This window comes from Anser cygnoides, chromosome 4 (genome assembly GCF_040182565.1).
Source record: "Anser cygnoides isolate HZ-2024a breed goose chromosome 4, Taihu_goose_T2T_genome, whole genome shotgun sequence".
NCBI classification, from domain to species: domain Eukaryota; kingdom Metazoa; phylum Chordata; class Aves; order Anseriformes; family Anatidae; genus Anser; species Anser cygnoides.
The window spans coordinates 14,984,744-15,008,740 of record NC_089876.1 but is presented as its reverse complement, the minus strand read 5'-3'; the positions used below and the strand labels follow the sequence as shown (position 1 = coordinate 15,008,740).

At 39.1% G+C, this 23,997-nt stretch overlaps 1 protein-coding gene across 6 annotated transcripts in view; it reads left to right on the top strand.

Moving 5' to 3' along the window:
* Positions 1-7,807: 7,807 nt before the first annotated feature.
* The window catches only part of RAB28 (RAB28, member RAS oncogene family), a 62,146-nt gene continuing 45,956 nt past the window's right edge, over positions 7,808-23,997 (top strand). For all 6 annotated transcript variants that reach the window (XR_010830963.1, XR_010830964.1, XM_048046054.2 and 3 more), the window contains exons 1-3: positions 7,808-8,102; positions 14,890-14,986; positions 20,239-20,327. Coding sequence is in view for 4 of the 6 variants with exons in the window: in XM_048046054.2 (XP_047902011.1) it covers positions 8,025-8,102; positions 14,890-14,986; positions 20,239-20,327 (264 nt within the window). In the remaining 2 variants the exon portion in view is untranslated. The remainder of the gene's footprint in view (positions 8,103-14,889; positions 14,987-20,238; positions 20,328-23,997) is intronic.

The following is a 23,997-nucleotide window of genomic DNA, read 5'->3' as shown; positions in this document are numbered from 1 at the left end:
CCATAGCTAACAATTAAATAAGGGAATGCATTGGCTGCTAGATCTATTGGAACTATCTGTCACCCCTGTGATTTATCTTTGAAAAAAAAAAACACAAATGCAATCCTAGCATTTATCTGCAGAGAGACTTAAGACAGAGAGAAGGGAGTTGCACAAAAGACTGCTGTTATCTGACCCTCTAACGTACTTACTCGGAGGGACTGGTAAATTGGACTAGAACAAGTGCAGGGAACTGTTAAGATGATCAAGGGATAGGGGACACTGAAGGGAAACTAGACTAGAAATAAAAAAAAAGACTGAAGGGCAGTATTTTGGCTAGACTGATAAAATTAAAGATTAAAGAGTACAAGACTGCTGAAGCTACAGGATGAATAAAGCATCAGACAGGAAGCTACAAGACAGTTTAAGCACCAAACATAACGACAGAAAGCTCTGATCGATGAATTTAGCTTATGGTTTAATTTGTAGGCACTAGTTTTGGAGTGTACTGAGTCTGGCTGGGATGGAGTTAATTTTCTTCATAGCAGCCAGTAGGGTGCTATGTTTTGGATTGTTGACTAAAACAGCATTGATAACACCCTGATGTTTAACAGCATTTGTATAACTTCAAGGCCTTTTCTTTTCCCCATTCTGCCAACCTAGCGAGTACGCTGGGGGTAAGCAATAGGCTGGGAGGGGACACAGCCAGGCCAGCTGACTCCAGCTGACCAACGGGATACTCCTTACTGTATGATGTTCGGCAATAAGAGCTGGAGGAAAGGAGGAGGAAGGGAGAACGTTCAGGATTATGGCATTTGTCTTCCCATGTAACTGTTACATGTGTTGAGGCTCTGCCTTCCATGATGTAGCTAAATATCTGCCTGCTGATGGGCAGTAGTGAAGGAATCCCTAATTTTACTTTGCTTGTGTGTGTAGTTCTGCTTCACTTACTGTACTGTCTTTATCTCAGCCCATGAGTTTTTCTTGGTTTTGCCCTTTTGATTCTTCTGATTCTACAAGAGGATTACTGATGACTCAGGTGTTTTCTTCCAATCCTGGCTTCTTAGATGCTATAAAATAGGCCAAGAATTATTTTCCTTAATTGTCGTAAAGGGAAGAAAACTTTCATGGCATGGCCTTTCACTAGACTGTCATCAGGCCAACACTGTGAGAAAGACAGCTTTCTCTGTTATTCGAACAAGCACTGTGGTTTATAGACAAGGAACAGAAGTTCTTCTTGATCCCTGGTGTTCAGGCAAGAAATTTCAAATTTACGTGACTCAGTAGCAGTTAGACTTTCTTTGTGTGAATGCAAGTTGCCTCTCCTCTAGATAAGTTATTGTTCTGAAGGTCTTTCTGACCTCTTTTGTTTCCCTAGCTGTTGTTGTAATTTACCCTGGCTGTAGCTGAATTTTCTGCTCTGAGTTGGCTAGCGTGCTTTCCTTCAACAGCGAGAAAAAATGTTTACCACAGTGAAAATGTGGTGTGGCTTTAGTAGCAAATTTGGCTAATGGAAAGACCAGAGAACTTGTTTGTGAGTTCACACAACTGGAGAGCAAGTTTCCAATGTGGGTTTTTCGGGTTAGCTGCGGCCAGAATTACTGTTGGTGTCTTAAGTACTGGCCAGGTGTTATTTAGCTATTTCCCTTTTCACAGCGCAGGGAAAATTTAGCACCTTACACAAAGAAAAAAAAAAAACAAAACAACAAAACAACACCATACTATTTAATTTACTCTTCTCTCACCAGCACAGACTGGGTAGAAGGAGATGTGCTGTTTAGGACCAAACGCCTTGTTCACTTTTGCGGGGAGGAAGATGAGGTTAGCCTTCTCTTAAACATTTAGCTTGGCCTCCATACTCTTGTGCCTGGTGAACCTCACTGGTCCTGTTTTACTGGTTATTTTGTGGGGAACAGCTGGCTAGCGGTTCTTCCCTGTTTTATTATGCAATGTAGTTCATAAAAGTTGCGGCCTTCAGTTTAACCATATTCCTGTGTGGAAAGTCTTGTTCACTGCAGCGTCTGGGCCAGAGACATTTACATCACTGTAATCAACAAGCACTTAAAGCAGTTATTCCTTAAACAACCTTGGCTTAGCAGAAAGCAAGATGGAAGAATGCCCTTCCAAAAGCAAGGATTTCCAACTTGAGTAGGAACTGTTTTTTTACATGTATTAAAAACAAATGATTATTTGCCATTTCCGTTCAGTTGCCAGTCTAGTCAGCTGTGTTCATCACTCAGCCTGACTCAAGGCACAATAATCAAACAGCACAGAAGAAAGATGATCTGGTAAAGACATTAGAGATGATACCAATGAAGAAGAAACCATTTGTTGCTGTTGTTTGTTTGTTTGTTTTGTTTTTATTTGGAAATCTCTACTGCAATGAAAACTAACAACTGCTTTCTAGTCTGGTCTGGAGCAGGGTGCTAAGATCAGCATAATAATAGATCTGTTACTTATTTTTTATTGATGCACATACCACCTATTTCTGCAACATGTTCACTTTTCAAGAAGGACACGTTCCTCATTCAAACAGATGTAACAGGAATTTCCATCTTGAAGATTAGGAGGATCTATGGATCTCAACTGCAAAGGACTTGAAACAGAAGAACTGGTCTGAATGAAGTATGTTAGGAAATGTGTGTGTGTGCAAGCACAATAAGAAAGAGCAGAACAAAAGTTAAAGGAGGGGCTTGTACTGGTAACAGAGGCCACAGTTCCCACACAATCAAACTGAGAAATGTGTTATTTCCATCAAGATCTGAAGACGACAGCCTCAGTGACTTGCTAGCTAAAGACCCTGAATTCTTGACGAGGGTGGCAGGAAGGTTGCAGAATCTCACACATGCCGTTCCTTTTTCCATCAGTCCAGATTTCTACCTCATGGAGCTTGATTCACAACTATTACCAGAACGTGAGAAACGTCCACAGGTCTGACACAGGGAAGGATGACGCAAATGATTGATTCTTACTATGGATATTTCCTATGAGAGTAGTGATTTTAGTTTGCAGCAGCAGCAATAAAAATAAACAAACAAAGCCTTGTGGACTCTTGAAAGTCTCAGTTGAAAGTGGAAACCTATGTTGACTAAATTTAAACCTTCTGACATTTGGTTTACTCTTCTCAGCAACCTCTCAGGGACTTCTGCAAGGTGTTTCAAAACGCTAAGGCTCCACTGATCAAGAACCATCAGGTTAGGGAATTGAAATTCCCTCCCTTTATCTGAAGTATAGACATAGAAAACTCTACATACTGTTTGGTTTCATATACTGAAGAAGTTGATTTAATTCAGTAGAAAATGTTAAAGCCAAGTAATAGGCCAAGACGTGACAGAGGATGAGGTTACAATTAGTTTCATATTTAGAACCTAAATGAAATATGGGGATTTGCAATTTGCTTCCATATAACTTATCATTCAAAATATTCTCGGGACCATCAGGGGAATTTCTTCATAAAGGAATAATATAAAGTACAATGTAAAGTAGAGAGTATAATGAATAACAAAAGAGTAAATATGAAAATACTGACTGAATATCTACTAAACACTATATAATTTTCCATGTCATTGGGTGTTCCAGGCATTTTTACATGAAAGTTCTATTCTGAGGCACTGCTCAAGATTTTTTTTCTTAGTATTCTAAAACTGCTGAAAAAAAAAAGTGACTGCAGTGTGTTCAGTTTGTTAATTCCAGGTCTTTTCAACAGAGTTCATAATATACTTCCTTTACCTTTATAGTATCAGACAATCCAAGACTACCTTCTTTTCACCTATAAAATTTGTTGACACTGAGCAAATAACAAACTAGTTAAGACTGCAATGACAAAAACATTTGAATTTCTCCCTAGAGGGCCTGCTGGAACCAACCACCTGTATCACTCTGTAAAATAACCACAGCACAGTGCTAATGTGCTTACTGAACATTGACAAATAAGATATATAAAGACTTGTACCCTGATTGTCCTCTCTGTTATGGTAGTATAAATCAAAATAATGGTAAATAATCCTGTTTGGTATTTCTATTTTCAATTAAAGCTTTAACTGCACCAGGCAGCTTTAACCTCATACACTGGTTTTCCTATGGCCATAAAGGATTTTGGTACCTCACTGTTTTCCATGCACTTAACAACTGCAAGGAGGCTTTGGGAGTTGAGCTGTCTGCTTATGTTACCCCTCTGTCTCCTCGGGTAGTTTGCATTCACCTTTTCTGGTGGTCAATAACAAACATCAATTTTTTACCCATAACAAGTTTTTTTTTTTATTTGCAAAATAATGCTTTAATATATAAACATTTATTTAAGCAGATCAGTTATGCAGCCTTAAGACAACTTTAAGGACATGACAAAATAGTTCTGTATTGTTCACTCGCTTGGGTGATGAAGCTAACTTTTAATAAGTTCAGATGATTTTCTAGAGGACAAATGAATGTACTATAGGAATAAAATTAAGTTTGGGGATACGTATTATAACACAGATGTTTCTTTGTCGTGTTTCAAGTGAGAATACATGGAGCCTAGAACACCTTCCCCTCTGACTGTCCTGCTTTTGCACTTGTGGCCCCAAACCACGCTAAATTATCTTAATTGTCTTCTCTCAGAAACGAAAAAGCAGTGGGGAATTTTTATGTCTCTGGGGTTTAACAACCTGCCTCCCTCATGCCTTCTCCTCAGCCTCCGCCCCTGCACCCCGAGGGGAGCAGCACGTGCGCCCAACGGCTGCCATGCCACCCCTGCCTCCTGGCAGGTGCCCTGTCAGCACAGGGTGGCCATCCTCCCCCACGGCCCAGCTCCTCCCCTTCTGGGCTGGGAGCCCTTATCTCCCAAAAGTGAGTTCTCCAAGGGTTGGGGCTGCTGTAAGGTCGTGGGACCTGCGTGGAAAAGCTTCCCCTGACAGAGCTACGGACCTTTGTGAGGAAAAGTTTAAAGCTGAGCTCCTGGTGGAAAAAAAAAATGTAATGAAGGATGAGGAGCCTGGCTGTGTTTTCACTTGCTAACCCGTGCTATGAGAGCACTGATATAAACATCTCTTCTGGAGGAACGAGGAAAAAAACGCCCTTTTTGTTCATGAGTTTTAGGTAACTTAATTGGGAAGCTTTGAATTCATCCATTCTGTTCTTTCTTAAGGTGACTGAGGCAGAATCAGGAGGGTTGTGGATGGTTCCACCAATATTTCCAGTGGTTTACTGAAGCATGTGTCTGCCCTGATGAGAGATGTGGAACTTTTAAATGCCTAATGGTAAGTGTACAACAGCTCTGTGTCAGAAGTCTTCAAGGAAAATTCCACATTTGTTGTCCCCATTGCTCTTTCTCCTGAGAGCTGCCATTCAGCTGGGCCCTGGTGCTGATCTTGCTGAAGTTCCTACTTAGGATAACTTGCAGTATAATTAGGCCAAAAGATGATTTGAAGTGGAAAATAGTTGATGAGTAACACGCTTAATTTGTTTTCAAGTATAGAGAGAAAGTGACATAGATGTGTGTCTGTCTGGTTTTCCATTAGAAATTAGTCTCTCTTTTTTTTTTTTTTTTTTTTAAGAATGTCACTGGGAAAGCATTTAGCCTCAATTCTGCAGATGCATGAATACATGAGTAATTTCTTTATTTTTTTTTTTTTTTTTTTTTGCATAAGGAACCTTGATCCCATTGAGGATTCAGTAAAACTGCATACTCGTAAGATTGGAAACTTCTGGCATACATTCCAAGCACAAAACCTGAAAGGGATTGAAACAGGAATTATTTCTATTCAGATGTTATACAAAGTTGTTTTAAATATTCATAGCTTGTTAAAGTACATCTATACTTTATACAGCTTATGTTGTCTCTTTTGTTCAACTTGCTTAAAGCCTGTTCAAAGAATTGTTATCACTTGTCATACTGGAAGGATATGTCAAGTAGGGGAGTGTGGTGATCTGGCATTATCGCATGTTTTATGACTTTGGAATAAAGCAATACGATTCTTAAATTTACATGTAAAACCAAGTTGGGAGATGTAGCATGCATTTTGGAGGACAGTACAATGAATAAAATTATATCGACAAATTTTATAAGTAACCTGAAATATAGGATGAAATTCCATGGGGACATGTAGAAAGCACCACAGTTAAATAGGAATAAAACCTTAAGTGTATGAAATTCTGATAACAGGAGAGGATTCAGAGGTTGTGGTGTGCTTTCTTTTTTGCTTTTTTTTTTTTCAGTAAATCAGAAACAGTATGAGTCAGCAATGTCATACCGTGAAGAAAGCAAACATCATACTGGGATATATAAACAGGAGTCTTGTATGTAAGACACATGAAGTAATACTTCCACTCTACTCAGCACGTATAAGGCCTCAACCAAAGTACTGTGTCCAGTTTTTGGCACAACACTTGAGGAAAATGGAGAGGGGCCAAAGGAAAAAACCAAGAATAATCAGAAGTCTAGAAAAGACAACACAGGGAAAGACTGAAAGAAGAGGAGTTGTTTAGTCTACAGAAAAGAAGACTGAAAACATACTAACAGTTTTCAAATATGTGAAAGATTGCTGTAAAGAGAAGGATATAAACCATTGGACATTGTGCATAACAAAATAATGGTTTAAAATTTGGTTGGGGTAAGGTTTTACTACCACTTATCTATAGGGATAAAAAAAGTTCCGAGTAGATAGCCTAAGGAAACTGTGATGTCTCTATCTGGTGGCTTTTGGAGGCTAGAGAAACAGCTGTCAAGAACGGCTGAACTGCAACTTGAGGAAAATAGGCTGGCCTAGGTGTGATGCTTGCTATTGTATTTGTTTTCTACGCTAGTACAACATTTTTAAATAAATATTAATCTATCTTGTTGCTGTGTGAAAGCCCAACCAAACAACACAACAAAGAGCCTTAGCCATGCAAGATGATCGAGCTAGAATGAAAACATAGCTCCACTGTCAAAATACATTACTTTCTGTTAAGAAGGCTCACAGACCATGTATTTTGTGCTTCCAAAGGGAATCTCCTGGGGACTTGCTCATTTTTTATTTTCCTTTTGTAAGTCTTACAGTGACCGGTCAGAAGATGCCTTTCACTGGAGGCCTGTAGGCTAACAAGGTATGCGAGGACGCGGCAGGACACGAGGTGGCCATCCCAGTGGGACAAGCGACATGAAGTAAGATGGTCAATGATTTGGACTTAGTGAGCTGCTGGCTGGGTGCAAGATGGTTGAAATTGCGCCGGTAGGTTATAAACTGAGTTTGCCTTAATCCAGTGCTTCTTAACTAACTTTCTTGGACATCTGTCGTTTCTTATACATTAAAAAAAAAAAAACAAAAAAACGCCAAGGAAAAGGTTTGAATTGTGTGGGAATTACGGCAGTGGGAAAGAAGTATAATTATCTGAGTGCATAACTTTGTGACGTGATGATCGCTCAGACCAGGAATTAATTATATGAGCGCAGAACCTCGTCATACGTGACGATCACTCGGACCAGGAATTAATTCTGAGCGCAGAACTTCGTGACATCCGACGAACTACCGACCCGAGATCCCTCGGGCCGGGCGCGGGGCGCTCCCACGCCAAATGGCGGCAGCGGGCGGGCGGCCAGCAGCGCAGCCCGGCTCCCGGCTCCCGGCTCCCGGCCCCCGGCCCCCGGCCCCGCGCTCCCGCCACTGCCCCGGGCGGCGGGCAGGCGGCTGAGGGGGCAGGGGCGGGGCGGGAGGCGGGGCCACAGCGGACCGTTAGCCCCGCCCCCGAGGCGTGGCTGGCGGTGGCCCCGCCCCCGCCCCTCGTTGCTTAGTTACAGCGCCGGGCGTCACTCGGCGCCGGGCCGAACCACTCTCCCACCCGCCGCGGGGGGGGGAGGAAAGAGAGCGAGCCGCGGCTGCTCCCAAGTGCGGCTGCGGGCCTCGCTGTCGGGATCCCCTTTCCCCCCTCCCCTCCGCTGTCCCGTTGGTTTCGCCCAGCGCGGCCCTTAGCGACGGCGGGGGCGCCGAGGGAAGATGGCGGCTCCGTGACCGCGCCGCCGCCGGCTCCGTTCCCCTTCCGCCGCTGCGCCCCGCGCCTGCCGCCCGCCCTCCCCGCCGGGGCCGCCGGCCATGTCGGACTCGGAGGAGGAGGAGGGCCCGGACCGCCAGCTCAAGCTCGTGGTGCTGGGGGACGGCACCTGTGGTAAGGTCAGTGCCGGCCCCGCCGCCAGCGCCACGGGCCCCTCCCGGCCTTCCCTATCGCCTGGCGCTGTCGCGACATCGGGCGGCGTGACCCCTTCGGGTGGTCGCCCCGGTGGAGCTGCTGGAAGGGCGCTGAGATGGCCTGGGGGTGCCCGGCAGGCTGCGGGGGCCGAGGGCTCGGGGCCCGGCCCGCGAATCCGGTGCGAATCCGGTGTTCGGCCGCAGCGACGAGCGGGGACAGGCCGCTGGTGGCTCTGTGCAGGGTGGTTCCGGAGCTAAACACCTGCACAGGGGTACGGAGCGTTTTGCAGCTGTTCCGGTTACTGTTTCAGGGTTTGGAAAGGCACCTCTGGGCTGTTTTAGAGTGTTTGTGGCTTTTGTTTTTATTTTGTTTCCCCTAGTCGATATAAGCGTCTTTACAAACAGTTTCTGAATGTATGTAAACATCTTGTGATGTTTGCAAGGTGCTTGTGATCATATCTATTGTAATACGTAGCCTAAATCGCTTTGTGAGTTGCACCCACAAATATTCCTTTGATTGTGTATTAGACAAGTGTACCTCTGTCATTAACTTGTGTATCTGAAAAATACAGTCATACCTCTGTCATTAACCTCTCATAATGAAGAGGGGCAGGAGGTCTTCCTCACAGGTCAGATGTAAAGTAGAAATATTCACAGAGGTGGTTTAAACGAACTGCCTGCCATTAATAGAAAGAAGCCCTTAGCAAAACCATGCACATGTTTTCACTCACGCAGAGCCCTGTGAAGAAACAAAAGAAATGTTGTCTTTAATGATTCTAAACCCAGCCTGAAGTCGTGTTGTGCTCATGTGAGTCAGTAGGTACAATTCCAAGTGACTGTGTGAGGAGAGCATAATAAATGCCTAGGACTGACAGCCAGAGTGCTGTTTCACTGGTAGCTTTCCCCAGGAGTCTTCTATTGAAACTGAGGAATCCTTTCACTACTCCTGTTCAGCACCACGTGGCAAGACCTCTCGCCGAACATGGATTTTCAAGCATTCTTGAGTTTTGATGTGTATGCCTGCTGGTTCCTACCTCTCACTCAGGAGCTGCCATTCATTGAGTCTCCTGCAGGCTCTAGGAATCCTGTACTTCAAGTGCAGCTTATTTTCCATGAGCAGCAGCTAAATTGTGGTGGGCTGCTTTTCCTCCTGTCCCCCCTAGATGATGCTGTAATAGAGGCTTCTTCCACTCATCCTGATGGCCTGGCAGCAAACACTGCAATAATATATTTATTGTAAGATATTGGAAAATAAAGAAGTGATTTGGTCTTGGAATGGAAGGGTAAATGTGCATAGTGCCATTTCAAGCACCTCAGAAGACTAAATTGTTGAGGTTCCTCTCCTTCATTGCTTACTAATTTGTTTCAGTTGTTGAAGCATGTGTATATGTCTATATGTTTTCAACTCTGTCTTACCTCTCATGTCTGTGTTACAGCTGGTCTGTATGCCGTACGTACTTAGCTTCACATTTACTGTGCAAAACATTGATTTTTCTCTTCTTCTGTCACTGGGACCATTGGACAGGAGAAGTGTAGGAAATAATATAATATGTCTTTGAAATATCACATGTCATGTGTTTAGTGTGAGATTTTCAAATTTGACCTTTTCTCATTGCTTGCTCCCTCCTGCCTTTAAACAAAGTTATTTTACTTATTCACTCTTGGTCATCTGGGGCTGGCTGATCTTCAGTTTCCAGAAAAAAAAAAAGATGTTTTTGTGCATCAGTGAGCTGAAGGTGAAAACTTGCATTCTTTTTCCTCTTCTGGTATCACACATCGTGTAGAAGCAATGTGATTCACGTTCATGGACATGCTGATGGCAGTTTTAAAACAAATCAGTATCAGTTCTAAGCTAAGGGTAATGTTTATGTTTCCACTAGCTAGGAATTCCTGTCTGTGAGGCAAGGGAGGGATATTGTGCTTCTTTCTATTCTTTTTTTTTTTTTGTGTGTGTGGTTTTAGTGAGTGGTGGGATACTTTGGGAGTTGTAATGCAAGGAGTAAGCATGGCTGGAGCAAGCTCGAAGGAGATAAGATTAGTAAAGGAAGAAGGAATGAGAGGGGTGTGAGAGTAGAATCTGAAAAAACGTTAGAATAAAATGGAGAGAGTAAGGAAATGGTAGGTGGTTGAAAACAAAAATTAGGAAGGCAAGATTGGTCAGTAAGAGAATGGTTTTCTAGTTTGTGTAGGTCACCAAAATCAACCTGAAGGCAGATCTGAAACTGGAGGTGGGGATAACTTGATAAAAAATCCATCAATTATTAATAGCAATCAGTTCCTCGATTTTGATGACAAGAAGGAACATAGATGCATTAGGCTGTTGATGAAGGTTTTAAATCAACCCACTCTTCCCAAGTCCAAATGATTTTCCATTAAAATAAACCAGCAGTGCAAGTATGAATTGGGGTGTAGGGGGTTGGAATGTGGTCATCTAGATATTTCTACTCTTGATGCACACGGATTGGTGTGATATTGGAGTATATAATGGTGCTGATTTGAACTAGAACTGTTAAATAAAAACAGTTGTAGTTCAAATTGTAAAAATTGCTAACATTGTAAAAAGTTTTGTGCCTCTGGGAGCTATTCATGGTCAAGGAGGTCCTGAAAACCAGGTGTGTGGGAGGAGGAAAGCAGCCAAGGTTCTGTCTTCCTGCTGTCCCTTGCAACTGGAAACCGAAGGGTGTTAGCAGAGACCCCTTCTGTCTTCCAGCAGGTGGATGATGATAAAGTAGCAGGTAATGCTCAGCTCGGTGTGGGAACTTGCAGGAGTTGAAGCACAGGCTGGAATACAGAGGGTTGTTCTACTCCCTTGAGGATTTGGTGGGATAGCATCTTTATTTATTTATTTTTTAAAGTGTTCTGCTAATTCTGGATCTAATTGTCATGCTTGGGCTCGAAAACTTGGTAAATGTTGACCAGAAGTAGCCACTGTTCAGTCTTGCAAATGGAAAACTGCATCAGGTCTCGTGTGCACGCTGGCCTATCTTCATAGCTAAATGTCTAATTTGCGAAAGTTTTGGTATTCTCTACTTCAGCGAGCAAAGTTTCATCAGTAGTTAGGAGTGGAAAGGCTTCACCTTTAGATGACAGAACTGCTTCCTCTGTTAGTATTCCTCAAAATACTTCCCTACTTCCCGCCTCTCACCCCGCAAAGCGAGGCTGTTCTGTCAGAATTTCTCTGTGTTGGGCAACTACGAGTTTTTGTGCTAGGTGAAGCATTTTGTTAGTTGGCCGAACTTCTTCACTTTGCATGTCTTAAGCTTCTTGCCAGTAGGGATGGTATGTGCACATTGCCGCGCTTGGAGAAGTAGACCTGGGTGTTTGAGAAGGGAGGGAGGGAAGGAATAGATGGATGTTGCTGATGGAAAGTGGGTTTTCTCAATTGGTTGGTGAAGTTGGTATGTGAATGGAGATTTGTGACTCTAGGACTCTGTGCTTGCATCCTGCTGAATTTTGGCTTTGGTTTTAATTTCTCACAACTATGATACTGTCCTCTGGCTTCACTTTCTGAAAGTGTTCTTCTGTAGGAATCTACTCAAAGAATTGCCTTTGGCAGGGTGAGTAGTTGGAGCTGCCTATCATTACTTGTTCTATTTGGCTCGGCTGCTACTATTTCATCAATGTTTTTTCTTTTTCTGTTTCTCAGTATGTAGGTATTTAGGAACGGCGTGTCGGCACAATTTATAGAGTTAGCTGATTTGCACTGAAAAATACAAACAAGAAATTGTCTTGCCTCACCTGCAAAGTTTAATTGTGTCTTGGTTTATTTCCAGAAGAACCTCCCAAAAAGCCCATTGTATTTCACGATTAGAATAGTGTATTTTTTTTATATTTGTAATTATTTTTTTTTTAGCGTGCCTTGATTGCTGTGGGCTAGAACCCAGAGAACTTTTATTATCTGAGAGGGGTGTTTGTAAGATTCACTAGTGTTTTGCTGTTCACAACAGCATGTGAAGATTGTTTGAAGGTTATTAAGAGAAATGTGCGAGCCTGCCAAACCGGGTCTCATGGCAAGTCTGCTGTGAGAGGTGATGGCTTGGTTGTCGCAGTAGAGATGTCAAGGAATGAGGCCTTCTTGACAGCATGATGAACCTCTGATGAACCAAATCTTTTTTTTTTAAAGTGTTCTGATCATTTTAGTTCTATTTAAAGCTACAGTTCTGCTGAACCATTATTTAACTTCCATTGTATTTTTACACAGATCATACCCATATCTTTGCAGGCAAAGCTGTTATGCAGAGTCTTTCATGAGAAGCATGGTAGAGAACAATTTTAGGACTGAGGGCAGTATTTGCATTGTAGAGGTACCTGGATATACATTGAGATAACTGCTCTGGCTGGTGTGGAGGAGTTTGAACTGTTGCTCGTTTTGTGGATAAATGGTTTTTCTGTGAATGAATAGAGAATTCCAGTCTGGTAACCCAACGCCTTCCGTGAGCACTAACATTCATTAGAAAAAAATTAAAAAGGAGTTAGTCAATGATTTTTCTGCTATAAATTCCTTTGCATTTGAGAGCACAGTAGAAGAAAACTATTTAAGAGAACTTTGCCATGCTGTTGATTACTTGCCGCTCTTATGGGCTGGCTGTTAATTGAATGGATGTTGTTTATTTTTACTAACACCCTTAGAAGCCCTCAGGGAATATTGAGTGTCACAGAGTGATAAAGCTAATATTTACCGAGCCCTTAAAACAAGAAGGGAGTGGTTGCTTATATCATGGGGATCTAAATTACCATGTAGGAGAATACAGCACGCTATGATAGAGCCATATGATATTTTTATCTGTGCTTTGGTACTGGTTTCCTTTTATGAAAAGGAAAAATTCAGGAAGACTCCACAGTGTATTTGTTTCTGCAGTGTTCTTATTCTTATCTATATCTTTAAGGTCCGAACAGATTAAAAATGTCTTGTAATCTAGAAATTCATCTATTAAGACTTTCGATAGTGTTTATTTTTAGTGTTACAGTCTAAGTTTGTATTGAATTTAATTTGTGCGTGAAGTTGGTAATACTGTTACATAGCTGTAGGCAGAAGAATCTTCTCACGATTCATCCTCTGTGGTCTTTATCCTTTCCACAGTGATATAAATATATAAGCATACTTGTGCTATTTCTAGTTTACTTGCCTTTTTTTTTTTTTCCCCATTTACTTATTTATTTTTAATTCTCTCTGGGCTTGAGTTCAGTGAAGTAAATGAAAATGCTGCCATAGTCTTTAAGTGATTTTTTTTGGATTACTTCCTAAACTGTATCTTCTGATCCCAAAATACCACTTATGTATATTCCTATCACTGTCATATTTGATGTGATTAAAACCAAGAAAACAGTATATCATCTGTTATTTACTTCACAAGTAATTGTGTAGTTGAATAGATGTTTGTCTTTTCACACTAGAGCTTTAATGCTGGAGCTCTTGTGGTCATGTTTTCGTGCAGAAAAAGAGTAAGTTACCTTTTCTTCCTGTGTGTGCTTGACACATTACTAGTATAATTTAGATCTTTGTTATAACAGTTCTATTAACAGAACTTGCCTATTCTCATTATTTTTAGAACTGTTGGCGCTATTTTGCTATTGCATTTTTAACTAAATGTGCTCTAACAGCAATTTCTAATAACACTTCACATGAATCCCTTCTTCAGGCCTTGATGAACTGAAATCTGGAGAAAAAAATTCCTTCTTGCTTATTTATTTATTTTTTATGACTATTTTTTATTATTGTTCCAGGGCTTTTGTGAGGCTCTCAGGCTTCCCTCCCATACATGCAAAAGCATATTTTTTTATCTTTTTCTGCAGTTTGTTTGTTTTTATAATTTCAGATGTCACACCAACAAGAAATTTCTAAGCACGTGCCACAGCTGGATGTAGGATATATGTTAGCTACCTGGCATTCACGTTTAATACAGTATTTTATTTCTTTTTCCACAACATGAACTCGTGTATTCTTTGTAATTGCATTTCTCTCCTTTTTTTAATGCTAGATTATGGGGCTTCTGTCTGTCTAGAAGTCTTAAATTGCTAGTGAAGGAATAGAAATGCCCTGCTTTGTTACTTTATGTAAGTTGGGTATCCTTTCAGCAGTATGTAGCAAAACCTGATACCAACAGTGTATTTAATAAATCCACATAACATAAATTGAAGAAATAAGATTCCAGAGCTCTCTTTAGAGGAACGTTTCTGTAAATATGCATTCTTAACCTGAGTTTAGTAGTTTCTCTGTAAAAATATGTGCAGTCTCTCTTCGTATCTTAGACAGCATGTAGTTGCTGATCCGGAAGCTTTGATGTCCAGGGGCAGGAATCCTGCCACACTTCGGAGCCCCTCTGGGACTCTGCACTGTGCAGATATCCCTTCCCTCACAGAAAGTTGGTCTGGGATCGTGGTGTTCTGCAGCAGGGATGGACCCTTGCTTGGGAAATGAACACTTAAAAACAGTGAGCTGTGCAGGTATGGATATTGTCACTTAGATTTGAGTCAAGTTGAGCTTGCTGTTGGCACCTTACTCAATTTTGTGTAATATTTTGTGATATGAATATCACAGTGTCTTTGAAATGCAAAGGAAATATGCGCCTTGCTGATTTTTGTGTAAATTAGTAGCCATTGCCACCTGCTGTTACTAAGTTGAAGCTGGCTGGAATGCTTATCAATATAAATTCATGAACACTGGCAGCATGCATTGATGTAAAACTTCTTAACTGTGTTTTGTACTCGTGGTTTAATATCAAGTGTTTTGCTGTTTAAAATGACAACTTAATGTGATATTGTTCTTTTTTAGACATCCTTAGCCACACGTTTTGCCCAAGAAACTTTTGGAAAACAGTACAAACAAACCATAGGACTGGATTTCTTCTTGAAAAGGATAATATTGCCAGGTAAGAGAATAAAGATTCTTAATGCTGAAAGGTTGAGATGCAGTAAGACTGGCAGAAACAGTCTTCAAATTAATGTATACTAAATAAGCTTAGTAGAGTGCTTTTTATGGCAAAGTAAAATAGACTATTTAGAGAAAATTTACTTAGTATGTTCTTGCCAGGTGACAAAGGGTTATGTATTTGCAACATATCTTTAAGTATTTAAGTTAAGCACTGCATTCAAGTAAAAGGAATGCTATGCTATCTGTATTCATGATTTTTATTATCTCTGCTTGAGCGTACTCTCTGCTCGTGTGAATAGTGCAGCATAAAACAATGAAGTAGAACTTTAAATATATTCATTGAAAATATATATGTGTTTTGAAAGAAATAGTTTATTATTATTATTATGTTTTTAATGAAATACACAACTTGTATTCGGCTTGTGTGTGAGAAGCATAATGCAGCTATGGAATCGCAGCGCTCTAATATGTGAATGCTGTTTTATGCAAGGCAGCATGAAATTGCTGGCATTTAATAGACCACTAAAATTTAGGGTCCCTCGGCACTCATAAAAATACAGTTTGAGCATTCAAGATGTTTCACTTCACGACGGCAAAGAAACTATTTAGATGCCAGTTGCAGCACACTGCATGGAAAATGCAAAGAAATAATTAAAAAAGAATAGTTGCTGCTAGAAGCTTGTTTCTGAACAATCGGAGGTTTAAAATAAGGCTTTTCACTGATTGGAAACTGAGCAACAGAGCAAGCATGGAAGTTTTTTCAGTATAAGCAATTCTTCCTGTTTTCTGAAATAAAAGTTGGAAAAAATATGTTTAATGGTTAAAGTTGTAGTGAGATTTGATAAAGTTGATGCAAATTCTGTGTTTTTTCCTTGCGGGTTGGTGGGAGAAGCAAACTCAGATATTTAATATTTCAGCTGTAACCTGACCTCATAAGAAAATACAAGATCCCTGAACTTATTGTGTTAAAAATTATATTGCCAATAATTTTGTGATTATATGTTACTTTGCATAAACAGAGTAATCTAGTCAGAATATTCCCGTAAGCACCGTTTTGGTTTGGCCACTTTGCTGTACTTCTTCAGTATCTGCTGAGCAATATAGTACCAAACTTCAGTGCTTATTTCTCCATATCATCAACAGAAGGCTTTTCTTATTGTCCTGCTCATTCCTTTAAAAATATCAGTATGCAGATTGCTTACAGCAGTACTTGCAAATGGAATGTGTACACAAATCATGCAGTGTGAATGCTGAGAACTTGTATTTTGCAAATTTTTTTTCCAGCTGCTAAGCATACAGAAGCTATTAGTACATTACTGGGATTCTAAATATTCTTGTTGAGTAGAAAAATTAGAAAATTATCAACTGTTGACCCATTCATAATTTACTTTGTTCTAATTTATTTAATAAAATCAGAATGTAGATGCAAATAAGACAACAACGAAGTCTTCTCATCCATTTTCCTTGTTTATCAGTAACAAAATACAGACAGGGAATGTTTTCATATTTAGGAAAAAGCATTTTTCTATAGGTTGTCATTCAGTTTTTGCCTATGCCTATGAATGTACTTAGGGAGATATAAATTTGTGTGTTTTATAGGTAACCTGGACTGGTGGGGGGAGTGAGAGGAAAGTAAGGGGGGAGGTAATATTTCTAAATACTGGTATGGAAAGCATTACTTAAGTAAAGGGATTTTTCTAATTTCTTGATTAGTTCTGGGTTTGCAGAGCTGCTATGTTTACTTGTAACGTTAATTCGTACCACTGCACGGGATTTATAATCTGTATATCTGTAGGTAAAAGAGCCCTGATTTCTCTTCTTTAGTAGGATAGTTAACAATTAACTATGTTACAGTGTTTGAAATGTGTTTTTCTCCTTTAAATGTAAGCAAACACTTCAGAAGTTAAAATTACTGATTTCTAGAATTGCACAGAAGTTTATATAACGATACATTAGAAGTCCATTTTAACTTGTAAAATAAAGTACTGGTATTATAATTTTTAATAAAAGGTCTGTTTATCTCCAGTTCTTTTAGTAACTGATGCAGTCTTACAGTGAAAAAGGAAAATACTTGGTAAAACGGTATGAGTTAATACAAACAGTAATTTGACTACTATTTATTTGATTACTATTTACTTAAATAATGATTTAAATTGATCTTTGATTAATTGTGTACAATATGATGTATTATTCAGGTGCTGAAAAATTCTTTTCATGCAGTTTATTTGAAGTATTTTTCTCAAATGCAAATCAATTTCAGTATATTTTGTGATGCAGTATGTTGTATAGTCTGGATGCAACCACGGTGCAGATTTTAGTGCTTAAACAACATATGTGTTAATCTGAGGTTCTGCTGATAGAGACCCTTAAGAGCCATAGTCAAAAACTTTTAGGAGGGTTGTGGATGCAGTCCAGTAAACAAGATTCTTCCCTGAAAAGGATTTTTTAAGTCGTCAGTGCAAGAAGTGGGCAGACTTGTGTTTTTAGCTCCATCTTGACTGTGCAGCACTTTGAGTAAGGTTAACCAGTGCACCAAGTGTACCTCTGCAGGGTCGCTGTTGAATCAGCCCAGTGGCTTTAGTTCATACCAGAAATGATCTGGAAACCTGCACTGTGTTGCCTCAGCTATTTTATCTTTGTGCTTGAACAGAGTAAAGAAGTGTTATCGTTTTCTTGTTCAGTGTATTATTATTGTTCTGGGATTCTTCTGTTATTTTTGTTGTGTGTTAACTTGGTTTCTAAGAGCTATCTTAATTTATGCCTTGTTAGGTTCTCTTTATTTTGTTCCTGTTCTCTCCAGTTTGTATATTGCTTTTTAATACATATTAAAAACAAACAAAAACATAAGATTTCAAACTTTTTGCAGAAAATTTCATCTGTTGTCCTCATAGTTATTAATTGAATATTTGCTAGGCAAATGACCTGGTACTTTTCCTTCTGTCAAAATAATTTTAACCTCCTTCTTTCTCCCCCAAAATCAATTTGAGCACCAAGCAAATACTACAGGACCTGTTTTTTAAAAAGGGGAAAGTAAAACATTGCACAAGGGACAATCACCATGAATTTCAGTAGTTAGCGAGGTCTTAATAAAGAACCATTTCATGCAAATGAACATTCCAGACTTTTTTCTCCAGTCTTTCTTCCGTTGTTAGTAAAGGAAAGTAAATAACAGAAGATTTTTAAGTAGAGGAGTCACTGGCAGACCATTTAATTTAATGTCCTGTAATAAAGTTTCCCAGATAATCTCCGTATCCAGGTACTAAGCCCAGTTTGCTGTGCATGGTTGCTGCTCTTGGGGGAGAGATAGAGAATGAAGTTAGATTTAAAGCATTTGAACACAAAATTAGGCATCCGGAAGTTGTTGGGTTTGAAAGTGGTAATGTTTCTAAAGCTTTTTTTTTCTAAATAGCTGGTATGAATGATGTGCTAAATTTCCAGTAGACTACCTGCAACCAGATTTGGGTAGAATACTTCAGCATTGTGGGCTTCTTGAGCACGTTTAATTTGTTTACCCACTGAGGATGCGTGGTCACTTCAGGCTGTGGGCCAGCTGATAAGACCTGCTTATCCATGGCAGGTGCTCTGTGGAAGACTTACCTGCATTGTCTGCAGTCACTCCTGCTCTAAGCTTTAAAAAGAATCAATTAATAAATTGCAGTAGATGCACTGTCAAAAGAAACAAACTTCTTACTCTGTAAAAGGTTGCCTTTACTGGACTGGAGTGTTTTACGTATTTACTAAGATCCATTTGGAATTTCTTTATCTTAACGTTTGGTAAAACTTAATGCAGCTTAAAAGTACTCTGACCAGATTGTCCCATGTTCATCCCTGCATATTTGAGACCAAGTTACCGGCTTGAGAAATCTGTGCTTTTAACCAGATAAAAGCAAGATGCATCATAAAAATGTAGTATATTTAATACCACAAGTAGCATATATTCAGCTATATAGTTCTAATTTGTTCTTATAGTCACTGAGTGCTGGGATATATTTCCATGGAGTGCATTCACTTGCATAACTAATGTGCAAGGTGGTTTGTTTTAAACTGATGGCTGAACAGGTCACCTTGTATAAAATACGGTTGTTAATAACACAAAATAACTGAATTAAAAGCATACCTTGGAATCCCCAAATACCCTTTTCACTCAACTCAAATTCTGTGATGGGAAATTTCTGGCTATCTATATATTTAGGAATAAAATTCATAGGGAGTTACAATTGTTTTTGAGTACATAGGATTGTTATTAATGTGGTTTTATGGAGATTAGAAAAAAATAATCAGATCTTACTGCATTAGTTTGGTACTTCCAAGTAATCAGTACAGTTTTGTAGTTCTCACTGCAAAATGAGTCAGATTATACTTTAAAATCTGTAAGCATGTCGTGACAGATTTCTATGTGCCCATGTTTAGTCTGTGGGTTTGCAGGATATGTATGACTTGTAGAATATTAAATATTCTGCATTTACAGTGAATTTTTTCTTGTAACTATGTTTTGAAAACCCGTTAACAGTTTCAACATAGTTTTAATATCGATTCTGAAGACTGTTTAGAGTAGAAAGGAAGATCTGTTCTTGGTGCAGATTCTTGGAAGATGAAATTATGTAAATCACATTCGGCTTAGTTGCCTGCTTTGGGGTGGTGGATGGAGGAAATAATCATAGTCTGCATCCTCAGTGTAGACTTGTATTGGCATATCCAGTTTAATCTGTCAACTATATAATTCTTTGTAGTACTACTAAGAGCATCATTACTAAAATACAATTACTCTGCATTTTTCACACTTCTAAATTTTCCTCTCAGATTTTGGAGGTGGAAGAGAAAGGGGACACAGTATTACCTAATGTGGTTAGGTTGATATTAATTGCATTAACTTTCATTTCCAAGTGCTGCCCTATAGAACTTGCTTTCTCTGCAAAGTTTTACGCATTTCTTTAGTAAAGTATGTTGTATAATTTCTAGTTAGGAATCTTTATGCAATTTTAATTCTTTTCTGCGAGTTTCCTATATTGGGATGTTAATATTTAGCTATGGTTTTATGGCATTGTAATGAACTACCTGGACACAAGTGACTTTTTTTCCCAAGTGATAGTCATCTTTATCTTTAAATTTGGTTACTATTTGTGCTATACTCATAAAAAGCTATTGCTGTTGATATGCTATGTTGTATTACCTGCCATGATAATATATCTTTAACTTATTTCTATCTCAATTTTCCAGGTTACACAATATCTATATAATTTTCTTTTCCAGGAAATTTGAATGTTACTCTTCAAGTGTGGGATGTCGGGGGGCAAACAATAGGAGGCAAGATGCTGGATAAATATATTTATGGAGCTCAGGTACAGTATAAATGATGATAATTATATCTGTAGCAATTATATAGAATTAATTAAAACTTTATGCTGCAAGATACCCATAATTTTGAGGATATTGTTTTCTAGATCTCAAATGTTGAATCTTTCTTGAATCTAAACTTAATTGATATAAATATACATTTTTTTGGTGTTGATTTAAAAAGAAAAGGAACGGTGTGCGTTTGTAGATCTGAACAACTCAAGAACAGATGTATGTTTCCATGCTTTTTGTCTTGAGTTAAGAAAAGCAATCATACTAAATAGTAAGAGCTATTTGGATATCCACATGGTAGATATAGTGGCTGCTTTTAGAGCAGATGCCTCCTGGGGGGAAGAAGTAGAAGGAGGAAATTAAGAGCAATCCTACACCATTAAACTCATACGTGCAACTGAGGTTATAGGAGAGCAAACAAAAGGAGGCAACCAGGTAGCTAAATGTTTTTGCAGAACTCCAATCCAATGAAAATTTATTTTATTTTTAGGTTAACTAAGCAATATAAAGTGAGTGGTAGGTTTAGGTGAGGGCTAAATGCTATAATAGTATCTTGAGTTATGAGCTGATTTAGGAGGATGCACTGTATGCCAGACTTTCTAAAATGATTAATCCTAAAATGTACTCTGTTATTTAATTTGGAGCTTGTAATAAGAACAATAAGCACGATATGTTTCATTATATATTACATTTATCAGAAAATAAATGTATTTTTTTCCTGCAATAATTTATGAAGTATGGAATCCTAAAAGTTGATTTGGATAGAACCTTTGTGCTGATAAGTGCAGCACAGGAATGGCTAATCTTAAGAAGATTAGGAATTACTAACTGATTGGATAAAGATAAACTTAATATTTTGTCACTTTCAAAAACAAATGTGTTTTTAGCTGTTGCATCTGTTTTATAAGTTTTTCTTATTATTTTTAATAAAAAACGCTTTGCTGCCCTGCGAAAGATATACCAAGCAACAGGAGAAACTGGCTTCCATGACAGAGAATTTGATTAATCACAAATTGTTGCCATATGCCCAAAGTGAACTCAGTGAATGAAATAAAAGGCTGTTAACCTTTTTCCTGCACTGCATTTGGTGATAAACTCAGGAGTTCCTTATCCCTTGTTCCTTGATAGTACATCAAAAATTAATGCCAGTACCCCAAAGTAGGTGAAAAAGTTGATATCAGTAAGTCTAAAGTCAGAATAATATGACTTTTAGCCATTCTGAGCATATTAACAGCAAAAAACCCTACATCCAATCTCTTCTTCGTTTCTCTTCTATTAAACCCCCTCCACATCATTGCAAACCTATTTTTTTTAAGGAACTAATGGCCGTTCTCACTCCTGGTATTGGTGAACAATGTCAATTTCTGTAACAGGCTTCTTATCATTGGAGCTGACTTTCAAGACACTTTTCTATTAGTTTTGTAACAGCATCTTTGAAAGACAGATAAAACTGATCTTTATTTTTCAGCTATTCATGAAACACCATGAATAATTCTGAAATTCTGCTTGCAGTTTATTTCCAGGCAGAAGCTTATTTCATGTGGAGCATCTGTAGCTTTGTAGAAGAAATAGGGGAAAGATGAAGTAGAACAAGTAGGAATACTTAGAAGGCAAATTCCTTCTGTGTACATAGAAAAATTCCTGTGAATGGATGGCAAAGCGGCAAGAAAGTAATTAGGAAGAGCTAGCATGGAATTATCAAGGGTAAATTTTGCCCAACCAATTCGATTGCCTGCTGTGGTGAGATGACCAGCTCTGTGGAGAGGAGAGCAGTGGATGTTGTTTAATGTTGTTTACCTTGACTTCAGCAAGACCTTTGATGTAATTTCTCCTGGTAGTCATACAGACAAAATGTATAGATGTAGATTAGATGGATGGACCATAAGGTGACTGAAAAACTGGACAGACAGCTGGACTTAAAGGGAGGTGGTCCACAGCTCTGTGTCTGGTGTCTGGTTATGAGTTGCATTCCTTAGGGGGGTTGATACTATTTCATGTTTTATTAATCCTGTGAACAATGGAACAAAAGATTGTAAGTTTGCAAATGATTCCAAACGGGAGGAAGGGTCACTGTGCTGGAGGTGAGGGCTGATACTGCAAGAGACTATGACAAACAAAAGGAATGGGTCAACAGAAATGTTATGAAGTTCAGCGAAGGCAAATGAAAAGTGCTGCACCTGGGACAGAGTAACCTTGGCCAACAGTACAGGCTGGGAATTGACTGCCAGAGAGCCAGCTGGAGAGTGTCCAGCGGAGGACCACCAAGCTGCTTAATGTACTGGAGCATCACACGTGAGGAAAGGTAGAGAGAGCTGTGACTGAGTTTGGAGAAGATAAGGCTCATCAGTGTGTATAAATACATGAAAGAAGGGGGCTAAGAAGACAGCCAAGCTCCTTTCAGTGGTATCCAGTGACAGACAGTGGTCACAAACGAACACAGGACCATCTGAACATCAGGAAATACTGAGGGTGTACTGAGGGTGACCAAGCACTGGCACAGGTGAAAATGTGAAAATAACATTTCTGTAGATTTGCAAGGTATCATAATGAGGTTACTCTACTAAAGTTAATATTAGAAAAAAAAATTACAGTTTTGCTCTAACACTTCATGAACATTAAAAAATAAAAGGAAAATTTAGTTAATTCATACTGAAATCCCTCATAAGAGGAGGGCAGCTGAGGATAAGCCTGAAGACCAAAACAAGTGTTTTTAGTTACTGCTCTCTGTAGCTTTCTTTTATGTCCAAGATTTATCACAATAAAATTGACACCTTTTAAATGGTGATTGTCCAGTATTCAACCAGTCAATATATTCATACTGTTACGACACTTCCATAATTGCAGTTCTGTTGTATAATAGCACTGCTGCTGTTTGTGTAGTAAATATTTCAGGACCACTCCTATCTCTCAGCTGTAATTGCTGACCCTATCCATGTATCTAGTTTAAAGTATCTTTAAAAGCTGGCATATGCTACCTCATAAATTGGCTTGTTAATAGTAGTAAAAGTACTGCAGGCTCTACCTTCTCTAGGGACCAGCAAATCATTTCTGCAATATTCTAAGTTTCCAGTGGCCTATTTTTTGAACATATTCTATAATTCTGAAACAAAAAGCACTCACATATGCACTAATGTAAGCAAAATGTCTCTATTACTGAACTGCAATTATGCAAGCAGGGACTATTTGCCACATTGCTGGAGACTAGAGAATTAGTATACTGTTCTCGGCATGTTGTCCTCCATATGTTTCAAACCTTTTTCATGGCAGTGAAATGTGCTAATTATTTAAAATAATAATAATAATAAAAAGCCAGTGTTAATTTTCCATCTCAATTCCTCATGCATAATAGGGAAATAGCAGGCTTTATACTGTCTACTCATTCCATAGTAGTCCATATGCTGTAAGTTGGTGGAAAATAATGCATTTTTTGGGAAAGCAATGATGGGTTTTCTATCTTAAATAAAAAAAAAAAAAAGAAATTTTAGATGTGGAGTTATGGCTAGTCCTTTATTCACATCACATTAAGTTGCTTACAAAGTGCTTTTTTGACAGAACTTAGGCAGGAAGTATTTTTTGTGACCTGGATGCTGTGGTGCCTTTTTTCCTCTCTCTGAGATATTGTATCTGTCAAGTACAACAAGTATTCAGAAGATTTAAAAAGAG